Source organism: Lissotriton vulgaris, chromosome 2_1 (genome assembly GCF_964263255.1).
Source record: "Lissotriton vulgaris chromosome 2_1, aLisVul1.2, whole genome shotgun sequence".
NCBI classification, from domain to species: domain Eukaryota; kingdom Metazoa; phylum Chordata; class Amphibia; order Caudata; family Salamandridae; genus Lissotriton; species Lissotriton vulgaris.
Window position 1 is genome coordinate 31,086,722 of NC_141687.1, and position 15,048 is coordinate 31,101,769.

At 56.1% G+C, this 15,048-nt stretch overlaps 1 protein-coding gene across 11 annotated transcripts in view; it reads right to left on the reverse strand.

Moving 5' to 3' along the window:
- ATG9A (autophagy related 9A) overlaps positions 1-15,048 on the reverse strand; it is a 302,329-nt gene that overhangs the window by 76,470 nt on the left and 210,811 nt on the right. For all 11 annotated transcript variants that reach the window (XR_015308324.1, XR_015308321.1, XR_015308320.1 and 8 more), the window contains one exon: positions 14,822-15,041. Coding sequence is in view for 3 of the 11 variants with exons in the window: in XM_086954371.1 (XP_086810497.1) it covers positions 14,822-15,041 (220 nt within the window). In the remaining 8 variants the exon portion in view is untranslated. The remainder of the gene's footprint in view (positions 1-14,821; positions 15,042-15,048) is intronic.

Sequence of the window (15,048 nt, forward strand, 5' to 3'; positions counted from 1 at the left end):
CAAACCACCCATAGAGGGCCTGGGGGGCGGCAGTATAATCCACAAGAAGGGGGCACCGCCCTAAACGAGAGAACCTGCGAAGTGCACTTGGGGCGGACGCCGCCGGCGACACAGTGAGACCTGCTATTGACTCCGACTGCAGCGACCACGGAGGCGAGGACCTCGCACGTGGCTGGAGCATAAAACTGACCTCCGAGCGGAGTGCGACTCGGACCTGGCGTCAAGGGGCTTCGGTGCGCTACGATCCGGACCTTTCCCATCTGCCTTGTCGGCGCGCGCCCAGGAGACGGTGAGCACAGTGGGAGACCGGGCCAGGGACAACGGAACAGACCGGACAGTGCGGTCCTACGCTTAACATAATGGCAGGCAAGAACACGAGGAGCACGACGACGACGCAAGCGAAGCTTGATAAATTTGCCTATTCCCAGAGCGGCCACTCGCAGGGGCCTGGACGTCACTCCACCGGTGCCTCCTCTGATGCAAATGGGACTGGGAAAGTGACTCTGGAAGCCATTATGAGAACCCTCACCGAAGTCCAGGCAACAGTGGGCACCATTTCCACCGAGGTGAACCTGCTGAGAGCTGATTTAAAAAAAATGTCAGAAAGAGTGTCTCAAGTGGAGGTAGTCACGAAGTCCCTCATTGAAGACACCTCAGATCTACAGGTGGCGATGGAGAGACTGGAGAAGACCACCAAGCAACTACAAGAAAAACTGGATGACCAAGAAGGGCGCTCCAGAAGGAATAACGTCCGTATCCTAGGCCTTCCGGAATCGGAAGGGAAGGGGGCCATGGACCTATACATTGAGGACCTCATCAAGACCAAACTACAGCCTAAAGGCCTGTCCAATTTCTTCTCCATCGAGAGAGCGCACCGCGTCCCGGGGGGTGCGGCCAAACCAGGAGCCTCACCGCGGCCGGTGCTGGCTAGACTCTTCAACTATAGGGACAGGGACGCCATCCTGCAAGCAGCCAGGGTGGCACCACCGGTGAAAGTTCAAAACTCTACTCTGGCATTCTTCCCAGACTACACGGCCGAGGTGGCCAGACGTCGGAAATTCTTCACTGAAGTCAAGAAGACACTACGTGACAGGGGCTTGCCCTACTCAATGCTCTTCCCCGCCAAACTGCGGATTGTGGCAGAGGGAAAGACATGGTTTTTCGACACCCCCGAGGTGGCAAGAGAATGGCTGGATGGCTGGAGACCGGTGGGCAAACCCCAACGCCCGCACAGGGATCGCCAGGACCGCCGCAGTGAGAAGACGACGGACCACCGTCCGGCCAGCCCGGCTACAGAACAGGGCGCAGCCGGGGGATTAGACTCTGATCTCGAGAGGGACCCGTTTGATTCTGGTCAGCCTAGCAGGGGTTGATTGCCTGAACTGGAAGCAACACGATCTGATCACAGCCCTTGGGACTTCGGGCCGATGGAACTGAGTAGGGCGGGTTATGGCCGTTGCCTGTAGGGGACTCACCAACCCCACAAGCAAGTAAGCTAGACAGGGGGGGGGACAAAAGCACTCTGCCAAGTTGGGGATGCGGGCGGGTTTTCGTCCGTGGTGCAGGGGAGCAGGGAGGGGGTGGGGAGATGGGAGTTGTGGGGGTAAAGTTAAAGTTAAGTTTATTGGTCATCGTCATTGCGGTTATACAAGGCACAGTCCCATTACTAGCCAACAGAGTCAGGCGTCGCATCCACACACTGGCTTCACCATGTTGCTGCACATTGATATCATGAGTCATGAGCCCGAATGGCACACCGAAACCGAGCAACACCCGCTGAGGGTACCCCTGTAACGACACTGGTGCCCCCACTTAAGCTCCTTACATGGAATGTCAGGGGGTTGGGGGACAAAATTAAGCGTGGCCTGGTGCTGCACACTATTAAACGACATAAATCTGACCTAGTGCTGCTGCAGGAAACACATCTAGCAGGGACCACTTGCAAAGCACTGAATAGGCGTGGTTACACCATGGCAGTACACTCCGAATTCACTTCAGGCTCCAGAGGCACTGGAATACTCCTCAAACACAACTCATCCTTTTTAGTCACTGGCCGCAAGACTGATGATCAGGGGCGGTTTGCAGCACTCTCAGGCCAGTGGGAGGGGAGGGCTCTAAATGTGGTATCTGTATACATCCCCCCAGCACTTCATTCTACAGCGCTACCTGCACTTGGCCAATTTCTTATCGATCTCCCGGAGGGTGATATGATACTTGGGGGGGACTTCAATGCTATATCAGACCCCTTACTAGACACCTTTCCTATACGGGATCGTCAGAGAGGGGCTGCCACACTTCCTGGATTCTTGACGGCCATGGGCCTCACGGACGTATGGCGTCACCTGAACCCCACGGCGAAGCAGTACACACACTACTCAGCACCCCACGATAGCCTCTCACGTATTGATTACTTCTTCTTTTTAGGGGTTGGGCTGGGCTCGGTGGATGGACTCGAAATCCTGCCAAGAGGCATCTCTGACCACTCCCCGATCTCCCTTCACCTCTCTACCAAAGAATATAAGCGAGCTAGGCTGTACCCGATCTATCCTAATTACCTGCAGATACCTGGCATCAGGAAGAAACTTAAGTTGGCCACGACACACTATTTCAATGAGAACACGGGTTCAGTCACCTCACCCTCAGTGCTGTGGGAAGCATACAAAACGGTCCTGCGAGGAGCATCCATATCGGCCATTACTGGGTATAAGAGGGAATCCAGAACTGAACTGGCTAATTTGGAATTGGCATTACACACGGCGAACAGCGCGCACATGGCAGACCCCACCCCTGACACAGCACATGAGCTACAGCTCCGTCAACAGCAACACCAGGCACACCTCACTACAATCACTAAAGGACATCTTGCAAACACCGCGCACCGCATCTACGATGTGGGTGATAAGGCAGGGAGAATGCTGGCATGGCTAGACAAGCGGGGCGGCAGTAACAGGGGAATACAACGACTTTACGATGCGACGGGCCAACTGCAGACTCACCCGGAACAGGTAGTCAATGCACTAGCACACCACTTTCAGGGGATCTACACACCGACACGGCCGGTCACTGAGCAGGAGGCAGTAGAGTCACTCAGTCACATTTCCATCCCTGTGCTCACGCCTGAAGCACGGCAGGAACTTGATGATGACCTGACAGAGGGGGAGGTCCAGTTGGCAATACAGGCGCTGCAGTCCGGCAAGGCCCTAGGCCCCAACGGGATTCCTGTGGAGTGGTATAAGGCGGTGGACACGGTGCTGGCCAAGCCCCTAATAGACATGTATAAAGACAGCGCACAAAAGGCACTGCTTCCACTCGACCAACGCACGGCCACTATCGTAGCCATCCCCAAACCAGCCAAGCCACCGACAGAATGCGCCTCGTACCGACCCATTTCCCTACTCAACACAGAAGCGAAGATCCTGGCGAAACTCCTAGCCAGTCGTCTGACCAAGCATCTGAGTACCCTGATACACCCTGACCAATCGGGCTTCATGCCACATAGGAGTACAGCGCTGAACCTGCGAAGGGTACATGGAGTACTGGCGAGGGCACACTTTCTAACGGAACAGGCTGCGATACTCTCCCTAGATGCTAAAATGGCGTTTGATCTGGTGGAGTGGGAATACCTGTTTGCTGTCCTAACTCGGATGGGTTTCGGCCCCCATTTTCTAGCGTGGGTGCGACTACTCTACGCCCAACCGATGGCACAGGTGGTTGCGAATGGCCGCATATCATCACCCTTTCCACTGGGGAGGGGAACGAGACAAGGGTGCCCGCTATCGCCCCTCCTTTTTGCGATAGTGCTAGAACCGCTGGCAATCCTGCTCAGGGAGACGCCGCTCTTCCGGGGCATCACTTGGGGAGACGGGTGGGAGGACAAGGTCTCCCTATACGCAGACGACATGCTGATCTACATGACCGGGCCGAATGAAGGGGTTCCCGCCCTGTTGGCAGTCTGCGATGAACATGGCAAGGCTTCGGGCTATACCTTGAACTGGTCCAAGTCTGTACTTTATGTCCTCAAGGGCCCGGGTCCGGTGCTACCGGCTGACTGTCCCCTCAAAATAACCACCTCCTCGTTTAAGTACTTGGGTATTTTTGTGACGACCGATGCTAAACAGTTCTATACCGAAAACTTGCAGCCACCTCTGCAAAGATTGCGTGCTGATGTCAAATATTGGGCTGCACTGCCGCTGACCCTCTTAGGGCGAGCGGCGCTCTATAAAATGATGGCTCTCCCCAGGTTTCTCTATGTACTCGAAAACTCCCCATATGTGGTTAACCCACAGTACTTTCGACAGGTAGCGGCTTTGGTATCCAGTCTGCTATGGAGTAATGGTCCAGCGCGAATAGCGCAGACTAAATTGGTGAAGAGCTGGTACGAGGGGGGGATAGCATTACCCAATCTCCAACTATATTACTGGGCATCACAGCTTAAGGTTATTAATTGTTGGATCCATGTTACACGGGAAGACCCTGCATACAAGTCGGATTGGGCACAGCTGGGGACCGAGGGCATGCTCTCGGTGCTGTACAATTACCCGCAAGTGAAAGCCCTAATTGGCCCAACGCTCCACACGGCGACACTTTGGCACGCGGCGCAAACACACCTGGGATGGAAGGGTAAAATCACCAGGCTCACCCCGTTATGGGACACTAAAACACTGGGTAACCTGCGGGCCTGTAAAGGGTTTACGAGGTGGGATGATATAGGGATCTCGGTGGTGGGGGACCTCTGGGACAAAGGCACGGTTATTCCTTTCACACAGCTCCAACAACAATACGGCCTGAGCCCCACTGAAACATACCGGTATGTACAAATCAGGCATGCTCTACTGCGAGCAATCCCACCAGACACCACACCCCCAGAATCATCGCCACTAGAGGACAGACTACTCACCGAATTCATGGAGCAGAAAGCGACCTCACTCACGTACAAAAAGCTGATTAATAACCTGCCAGATCCCGCACAAAAACTTAAAGAGTAATGGGTGGGAGAATTAGGTGACATGGACGAAACGGAATGGAACGAGGCACTGGCCTTGCCGCGGGAAGTAGGAATATCGGCCAGATTCCACCTGGTACAGCTCAAGGTGTTACATCGCACCTACTACACCCGCACTCTACTACACAAAATACAGAGGGCGCCACACCCATACTGCCTCAGGGGGTGCGGGGAGGAGGGAACGCTCATCCACACGTTATGGGAATGTCCACAGATCAGGGAATTCTGGAGGCAGATTATGCGTACAATCTCACAGGCCATCAATGTGTCTGTCCTGCCGGAACCTCGTAAATGCCTGCTAAACGTCTGGGACCCAACAGACCTAAACAGGTATGGACAGCTGTGGGTCACACTAGCAGTGACAGTGGCCAAACGGGACATTGCACAGAGGTGGGGCGCCCCGGAATTGCCGACGGTGGCAGGGTGGATAAGAAACATGGACCTCCTCATGGTAAAGGAAAGAGCAGTGTATGTGTTGAGAGCTTGCCCCCGCAAGTGGAATCAGGTATGGACGTCGTGGAACAAATATAGGGGCGAACCATGTGAGGCTTTGCCAGAGGGTGAAGACTCGGAATCAGAAGGGGATGAGGACTAGTGGCAATGGCAGTGCCAGCATGCTGATGAGGGGGGCCGGGAAACGGCGGGTGCACACCGCTAACATAGGTGACGTACTAAATGACTGAGTCTGTATGACAATGTATGTGGATGAACACACCCAATTGCACAACGATGACCATTGTTGGGTTTAATGTTGGTTTTCTTTTCTTTTTCTTCTTTTTTTGGTTTGATGCCGGACAACTGTATCAAAACTGCATTATTGGGGTAGTTGTCATGGACGGGGGGCAAAACTGGGCCGCAATGTGCATATGCTTATTTTGCTCACTGTTCTACTACTAAGCCGTTGCCGAAACTGATAGTTGCTGATGTAAAATGTGTTAAATCTTTGCCCTCGTGGGGGCACGTACTGACGATATGTAAATGCAACTACCGAATGACAGTAAGAATATCTTTTTTGTACTCCTGACAATAAAAAAAAATAAATAAAAAAAAAGATGTTGGCCGGTGGGGGTGCCGATAACTGGGCCTGCAGTCTTGCGGCCCGACGTAGCTTGAGAGTCTTCTTCGACCGGAACTTGGAGCAGGCCATGCACCTGGCCTCGTCGTGGTCCGGCGACGAGCATCTGTTGCACACTGGGTGCACGTCGAGGTGTGAATACTTTGAGGCACACACTGGGCACCTCTTAAACGGAGTTCGTTCCATGTTGAAGTAGTCTGGAGCGTCGTGTAGGCCCGTCCGCGCCGACAGCACGCGGAAGGGCAGCAAGTGTTCGGAGCCGATGAATAAACCAACCCGAACGATAAACAATACCGACGCGAGTCCTAAAGACCTTTTGGTCTCAAATAAGGAAAGTTAAACAACTATCGATTCCGACAGAGGGAACCGAAAACACATCCGAACCCAATGGCGGAAAAAAACAATCTGGGGATGGAGTCGATGCCCATGCGCACTGTAGTCCAGGGGAGGAGCCACCTATCTCGTGATACTTCGAAGACTCTTCCAGGACAACAATGTGCAATCATCCGGACCCAACACTAGGCGGCGATCTATGCACAGATATGAATTCAGCAGCCCACATGCCTCGAACACCATGCAAGCTGCCTTCGTACACACCCACTTACCCTCACATGCACCCAGACGTGCATATACCATGCAAGCAGCCTTCGTACCCACCCACTCATCCTCACATGCAACCAGACCTGCAGATACCATGCAAGCTGCCTTCGTACACACCCACTTACCCTCACATGCACCCAGACGTGCATATACCATGCAAGCAGCCTTCGTACCCACCCACTCATCCTCACATGCAACCAGACCTGCAGATACCATTCAAGCAGCCTTCGTACACACCCACTAACCCTCACATGCACCCAGACGTGCTAATATACCATGCAAGCAGCCTTCGTACACACCCACTCACCCTCACATGCACCCAGACGTGCATATACCATGCAAGCAGCCTTCGTACACACCCACTCACCCTCACATGCAACCAGACGTGCATATACCATGCAAGCAGCCTTCGTACACACCCACTAAACCTCACATGCAACCAGACATGCATATACCATGCAAGCAGCCTTCGTACACACCCACTAAACCTCACATAGAACCAGACGTGCATATACTATGCAAGCAGCCTTCGTACCCACCCACTCATCCTCACATGCAACCAGACCTGCAGATACCATTCAAGCAGCCTTCGTACACACCCACTAACCCTCATATGCACCCAGATGTGCTAATATACCATGCAAGCAGCCTTGTACACACCCACTAACAGAACCATAAACTCACTGCAGCTTGGAATATTTAACATTTAAGTCAAATTTGGAGAAATACTGTGCCCTGTTAAGGACAACCAGCAGATCGTCCGTTTGGAGTTAAGGCGTTTTCCTTACAGGGAAGACGCATGCCAATACTATTTCTCACTATTGCTGTTTGCTTTGGCTTGCTGGTGATGACCACAGGGGAAACCCATGATAAGGGGACTGTTACTCTCTCAATTACACCTCCGTCCTCAATTTTCTGGAGTGCTGCCTCGACCTGAGCACATATATGGCACAGGAGTCTGAGATTTCTGAGGTCCACTGGTTTCACACTGGAATCATTGTGCACCATAGACCAGAGAATAAATGCTTGTACCATGTCAATGTCATATGCCACTGTTGGACAGGCCACATGAGGGGCTTGCTCCCTCCCCGCATGACAGGGCCCGAGCCCCGGCCCTCCAGATGTTACCCACAGAAGCAACCCGCACCCCGTCTCATACGGGACTCCTGCCCCCGGACATCTCTGTATCATGGGGCCGAACCCCTACCGGCTCCCTCGCCCGGCCCGGCCGCCATCTTGGACACTGCACCACGAGGCCGCGTGGCCTCAGATCGACCCTAACCCTGGGCCTGGCCAGGCCCCGACATCCCGGCACCACCATCCACCCAGGAGGTGAACGGACCACTTGACAGGTCAATGGGAGAAAGAAGTGTCGATGGCTCTCCCCCGCCAGGTGCCGATCGCCCCCCAGCTCCCCCGGGTGCTGGCTCCACCCCCCTGCTGGGTGTCTGGACTCCCTCATCCCGGACCTCCCGACCTCCAAGTGCGAGGGTCCGGACATCAAAGGGCGCCAGACCTATAACTGGGGCAGCTCCAGAGCAGGAAGGCAGTTGTATCCTGGAGTCGAGAGACACCGCGAAGAACTCATCCTTGACGGACTACTGGCGCTGCCGTAGCCCTGCCTTGGGAACTATCGTCTTGCCTGCTGGCGCTGCCGCAACCTTCTGCATCCTTCATCCTCGTCGGGACCTGCTGGCGCTGCCGCGGACCGTTGTAACTACCACCTTCACCGGGACCTGCTGGCGCCGCCGCGGACCGTCGCTACCTTCGATCATCTCGGGACCTGCCGGCGCTGCCGCGGCCCGTCCATCTAGAACGCCGAGCTCGAGGATTGTGAACTATCCATCATATCATCGCATCTACCAGATTGGTAACAAGACTGTCCCGCTACCCCCTTCCCATCCAAGAGACTAGAATCGAGGGGACCCCTGAGTCCAGACCTCCTTGTACCATTCTACCGTACTTAAAGATTGCTTATAAAGAACGTTAAACCTTATCTTTGTGTGGTGTACATCTGTGGGGGGGAAGTTACTCGTCTGTACGATCGCTGGAGACGGCTCTCCCCGGAGACCTCTCCCCTTGTCCTCGGCCGACCCTCCCGGTCTGTCTAACATTGGTGGCCAGCGGTGCGATACGAATCAACGCGTAATCGTACAGAGAGTAGCTCACCCCACGACGAAACCACTATGACAACCAAAGAGAGCGGATCCACCGAGAAATTCCAGATGGAGAAATTGGAAGAGTACAGCCATCGTGAATTGAAACAATTCTGCATTGAACTAGGCATTGCTACCACCGGTCTGAGTACTAAAGACGATTTCAAGCACGCCATTGAGTCGTGGGCAGAAACCGGGGCCGTCAGACCCCCGGACCAAAACGTTGCAGCATCAGAGAGGAACACCACGGCTCCCGAGGAGCGAAGAACGGGTCTCTCGCAGGAAGAGATCCAAGAGAGAGAAAAAAGCAGACTACATGAGTTAGAAATGGCCCGGCTCAAAATGGACGGTGAACTCAAATTAGCCGAACAAAAACTGAACCTAGAACATCTGCAGCTCCGAGAAGAACGGGAAGAAAAACAGAGGCAGAGAGAGCTCGAAGAAAAGAGATTAGCGTAAGAACATGAGCGCAAACTAGCAGAAATAGACCTACGGAAGCAGAACAAAGAACTGGGGGTGCCCGAGCAACCGCGCACCCCAGGAGCGACAGAAAAGAAAGTACACATCCCCAAGGATGACTTCTTGTTAAATTTGGCCCACGATGTCCCCCTGGCTGGACACCTGGGTCAGGACAAAACCTACAGTCGCCTGGTGACCCACTTTTTCTGGCCCAAGATGAGAAACGACGTCCTCAACCACTGCCGGTCCTGCCCCACGTGCCAGGCCAGCGGGAAGAGCGGCCGCAAACTTAAAGCACCTCTGCAACCCTTCCCAGTTGTCACCACCCCGTTCGAGAGGGTGGGAATAGACATTGTGGGGCCCCTGGACCCCCGTACAGCACAAGGACATCGGTTCATCCTGGTACTGGTGGACCACGCCACCCGCTACCCCGAGGCAGTTCCCCTGCGAACTGTAACAGCCCCGGTGGTCGGCCGGGCCTTAATGGGGATCTTCTCCCGGGTGGGCTTTCCCCGAGAAGTCGTCAGCGACAGAGGCACAAACTTTATTTCAAAATATATGAAGTCCCTCTGGCAACAGTGCGGGGTCACCTACCGATTCACGACCCCCTATCACTCTCAAGGAAACGGACTAGTCGAGCGGTTCAACCGCACGCTCAAAGGGATGATTGGGGGGTTGGAAGAGCCCCTCCGTCGCCAGTGGGATGTGCTACTGCCGTGCCTCCTCTTCGCATATCGAGAAGTCCCCCAGAAGTCCCTCGGCTTCAGCCCGTTCGAACTCTTGTACGGACACCCTGTGCGAGGGCCCCTCAGCCTAGTCAAAGAAGGTTGGGAGATGGCCCCCCTAAAGACCCTTCCAGATGTCTTCAAGTACCTCCTGACCCTACGCAATCAGACCAGGCGATTCAGAGAAATGGCGAAAGCGAACCTTGAGGCCAGTCAGGAGGACATGAAGAAATGGTACGATCAAAATGCCTCCTCCATCGAATTCGAACCTGGCCAACAAGTGTGGGTGATGTCCCCCACCGAACCATGTGCCTTGCAGGACAAGTGGACGGGGCCCTTCAAAGTGGTCGAACGCAAGAGCCCCGTCACCTATCTCATCGATATGGAATCTTCACGGAACCCCCTCCGGGTCCTCCACGCCAATAGACTCAAACCCCACTTTGTGCGCTCGGAGCTCAGCCTCCTGATGGCTACAGACAGCGGAGGGGAAGAAGACTCCGAGCCTCTCCCTGATCTCCTAAAGACCCGTGAGAAAGATGGTTCCGTGGACGGGGTCCGACTCTCAGATGCCCTCACCCCGGAACAGCGCCAAGGCTGCCGGGACCTCCTGCTGCAGTTTGCGACCCTGTTTTCCCTCACCCCAGGGGTCACCCCCTGGTGCTTGCACGACGTGGACACTGGGGACAGTCCCCCTATCAGACATCTGGCGTACCGCGTACCAGATCGGGTACGGGCCTGCCTCCAAGAGGAGGTGTCAAAGATGCTCACGCTCGGGGTCATCGAGCCTTCGGACAGCCCCTGGGCCAGCCCAGTCGTGCTGGTCCCCAAAGCTGCTGCCCCCGGCACCACCCCTGAGCTCCGATTCTGCGTCGACTATCGGGGCTTGAACGCTGTCACCATAACCGACGCTCATCCCATCCCCCGAGCAGATGAACTGATCGACCGCATGGGGGCTGCCCGCTACCTCAGCATCTTCGACCTGACAGCGGGCTACTGGCAGATCGGTCTCACACCCCGGGCTCAAGAACGATCCGCCTTTTCCACCCCCGATGGCCACTACCACTTCAAAGTCATGCCATTCGGCATGAAGAATGCTCCAGCTACTTTTCAGCGACTGGTGAACCAGGTCTTGGCGGGACTCGAGGAGTTCAGCGCCGCCTACCTGGACGATATCGCTGTGTACAGCCGCCACTGGTCCGACCACCTCCACCACCTCCGAGAGGTCCTGCAGGCCCTCCAACGGGCCGGCCTCACAATCAAGGCCAGCAAGTGCCAAATTGGTCAGGGGTCCGTGACCTATCTCGGACACCAGGTGGGAAGCGGTCTGGTGGCCCCTCTTCAACTCAAGATCGCTGCCATCCAGTCCTGGCAGCCTCCCGTCACGCAGACCGAGGTCCGAGCCTTCTTGGGGCTCACCGGCTACTACCGGCGGTTCGTGAGGGACTATGGCAGCATTGTGGGGCCCCTCACGGAACTCACATCCAAAAACCACCCGAAGAAGGTCAACTGGACCCCAGACTGTCAAGCGGCCTTCGAGAAGCTGAAGGCCGCCATGTGCACTGCCCCTGTGCTTCAGGCCCCCGACTACAGTCGGGAATTCATCGTACAAACGGATGCCTCCGACCATGGCATTGGGGCGGTCCTCTCCCAGTTGAACCCCGAAGGACTTGACCAACCAGTGGCCTTCATCAGCAGACGTCTCCTGGCCCGAGAACAGCGCTGGAGCACCATCGAGAGGGAGGCCTTCGCAGTGGTGTGGGCCCTCAAAAAGCTCCGGCCCTATCTCTTCGGTACCCACTTCCGGGTGCAGACAGATCATCGGCCCCTGCAGTGGCTAATGCAGATGCGGGGGGAAAACCCCAAACTATTGCGTTGGTCCATCTCCCAGCAGGGGATGGACTTCACTGTGGAACATCGACCTGGCCAAGACCACGCCAACGCAGATGGCCTGTCACGCTTTTTCCGCCTCGACGAGGAGAGTCCCCAAGAGGATGGGTGACTCTCCCCGCCTTCAGCTGGGGGGGACGCATGTTGGACAGGCCACATGAAGGGCTTGCTCCCTCCCGCATGACAGGGCCCGAGCCCCGGCCCTCCAGGTGTTACCCACAGAAGCAACCCGCACCCCGTCTCATACGGGACTCCTGCCCCCGGACATCTCTGTATCATGGGGCCGAACCCCTACCGGCTCCCTCGCCCGGCCCGGCCGCCATCTTGGACACTGCACCACGAGGCCGCGTGGCCTCAGATCGACCCTAACCCTGGGCCTGGCCAGGCCCCGACATCCCGGCACCACCATCCACCCAGGAGGTGAACGGACCACTTGACAGGTCAATGGGAGAAAGAAGTGTCGATGGCTCTCCTCCGCCAGGTGCCGATCGCCCCCCAGCTCCCCCGGGTGCTGGCTCCACCCCCCTGCTGGGTGTCTGGACTCCCTCATCCCGGACCTCCCGACCTCCAAGTGCGAGGGTCCGGACATCAAAGGGCGCCAGACCTATAACTGGGGCAGCTCCAGAGCAGGAAGGCAGTTGTATCCTGGAGTCGAGAGACACCGCGAAGAACTCATCCTTGACGGACTACTGGCGCTGCCGTAGCCCTGCCTTGGGAACTATCGTCTTGCCTGCTGGCGCTGCCGCAACCTTCTGCATCCTTCATCCTCGTCGGGACCTGCTGGCGCTGCCGCGGACCGTTGTAACTACCACCTTCACTGGGACCTGCTGGCGCCGCCGCGGACCGTCGCTACCTTCGATCATCTCGGGACCTGCCGGCGCTGCCGCGGCCCGTCCATCTAGAACGCCGAGCTCGAGGATTGTGAGCTATCCATCATATCATCGCATCTACCAGATTGGTAACAAGACTGTCCCGCTACCCCCTTCCCATCCAAGAGACTAGAATCGAGGGGACCCCTGAGTCCAGACCTCCTTGTACCATTCTACCGTACTTAAAGATTGCTTATAAAGAACGTTAAACCTTATCTTTGTGTGGTGTACATCTGTGGGGGGGAAGTTACTCGTCTGTACGATCGCTGGAGACGGCTCTCCCCAGAGACCTCTCCCCTTGTCCTCGGCCGACCCTCCCGGTCCGTCTAACAGCCACACTGAGAGCAAAATGAATGAAAGGCAACTCTGAGTGGGAGGAGAGAGCGAAGGGACATGGAGTGGGAGGAGAGAGGCAGGGGACAGTGAGTGGGAGGAGAGAGGCAGGGGATGGAGAGAGGCAGGGGAAGGTGAGCAGAAGGAGAGCGGCAGCAGACAGTGAGGGGGAGGAGAGAGGCGGGTGGTGAGTGGGAGGAGAGAGGTAGGGGATGGTGAGTGGGGGGAGAGAGGCAGGGGCGGAGAGAAGCAGGGGATGGTGAGTGGCAGGGGATGGTGAGTGGCAGGTGAGAAGCAGGGGAAGGTGAGCGGGAGAAGAGAGGCAGCAGACAGTGAGTGGGAGAGAGGCTGGCGGTGAGTGGGAGAAGAGACACAGGGGATGGTGAGTGCCAGGAGAGAGGAGTGGGATGGTGAGTGGGAGGAGAGAGGCGGGATAGTGAGTGGGAGGAGAGAGGCGGAAATGGTGAGTGGGAGGAGAGAGGCGGAGATGGTGAGTGGGAGGAGAGAGGCGGGGGATGGTTAGTGGGAGGGGAGAGGCAGCGGATGGTGAGATGGGGAGACAGCTGGTGAAATGTGGATACAATATGGGTGGGGAGAGAGAGCTTGTGTTCCGGAGGCAGTGGGTGGTGAGTGGGAGGGGCGAGGCAGGGAATGGTGAGTGGGAGGAGAGAGGCAGGGGATGGTTAGTGGGAGGGGAGAGACAGGGGATGGTGAGAGAGGGGAGACAGCTGGTGAAATTTGGATACAATATGGGTGGGGAGAGAGAGCTTGTGTTCCGGAGGCAGGGGGCGGTGAGTGGGAGGGGCGAGGCAGGGAATGTTGAGTGGGAGGAGAGAGGCAGGGGCGGTGGGAGGGAGGAGCGAGCCAGGGGATGGCGAATGGGAGGAGAGAGGCAGGGGACCGGTGAGTGGGAGGGGAGGGGCATGGGACCGGTGAGTGGGAGGAGAGAGACAGGGGACGGTGAGTGGGAGGAGAGAGGCAAGGGACGGTGAGTGGGAGGAGAGAGGCAAGGGACAGTGAGTGGGAGGAGAGAGGCAGGGGGCGATGAGTGGGAGGAGACAGGAGAAGCTTTAGAGACAGAGCAGGTGGCGATCTGGAGTTTGAGGAGGGTAAATACATTCAAAAGCCATGGCTCTGGAAGAAGATGGTCTAAGGAGCTGGTGCATTTGTGGAACAAGAGAGTGACTGGGGGCAAACTACTAGGACCCTTCAGGTGAAGGGTAAATGAATGAATGAATATTGCCACTTATAAGGCGCCTGTTGAGTGTGAGAAGAGAACATGTGATCTGGAATTAGAGGGTGGAATGGAGAGGTGATGCTCTGGAGGTAGGGGACGATGAGTTGGAGGAGAGTGCATGTGATATGGGGTAGATGGACGTGCAGACAGAGGTAGTAGTCTGAAAGTAGAGGGTGGTGAGTGGGAAGAGAGAGCCGAGGATGGGGAAGAGCAGAGAGCGATAGGAGACAACTAGGGATCTGAAGGGCGAGGGAGAAGAATCAGAGAAGAAGGCTGGCACTCCAGAGATACAGATTGGTGAGAGGAGAGAGCTCAATCAGTCTAAGGAAAGGATAGACGTAAGAAACATATTAGTAGTAATGACTAGGGGCTGAGAGAGTTCAACTGCAGAAGCACTCCCCACCCAGGGAGTTGCACTGAGAATCAATGTACCCTAGGACACCAAGGGGAGGGCAGAGGTGCCACAGTTGTAGCCTACCTGTGATGCCGCCATATTTCCTCTGGAATCCTGCCTGCGGAGTTCCAGACTCCTCAGCCGGCTGCTTGGAGGCAAAGGGATAACTGGCTGAGCGTGGGATGGAGGTGGGTGTTCCCTTTAGGGCTTCCGTGTCTTCATGCAGGCTCTCTCCACTCTCGTCACTGTCCTCGCGGTGCCAGATGTGGCGCTCTGGCAACATGCGTGTGTGCTGTTTATGCAGCTGTGAG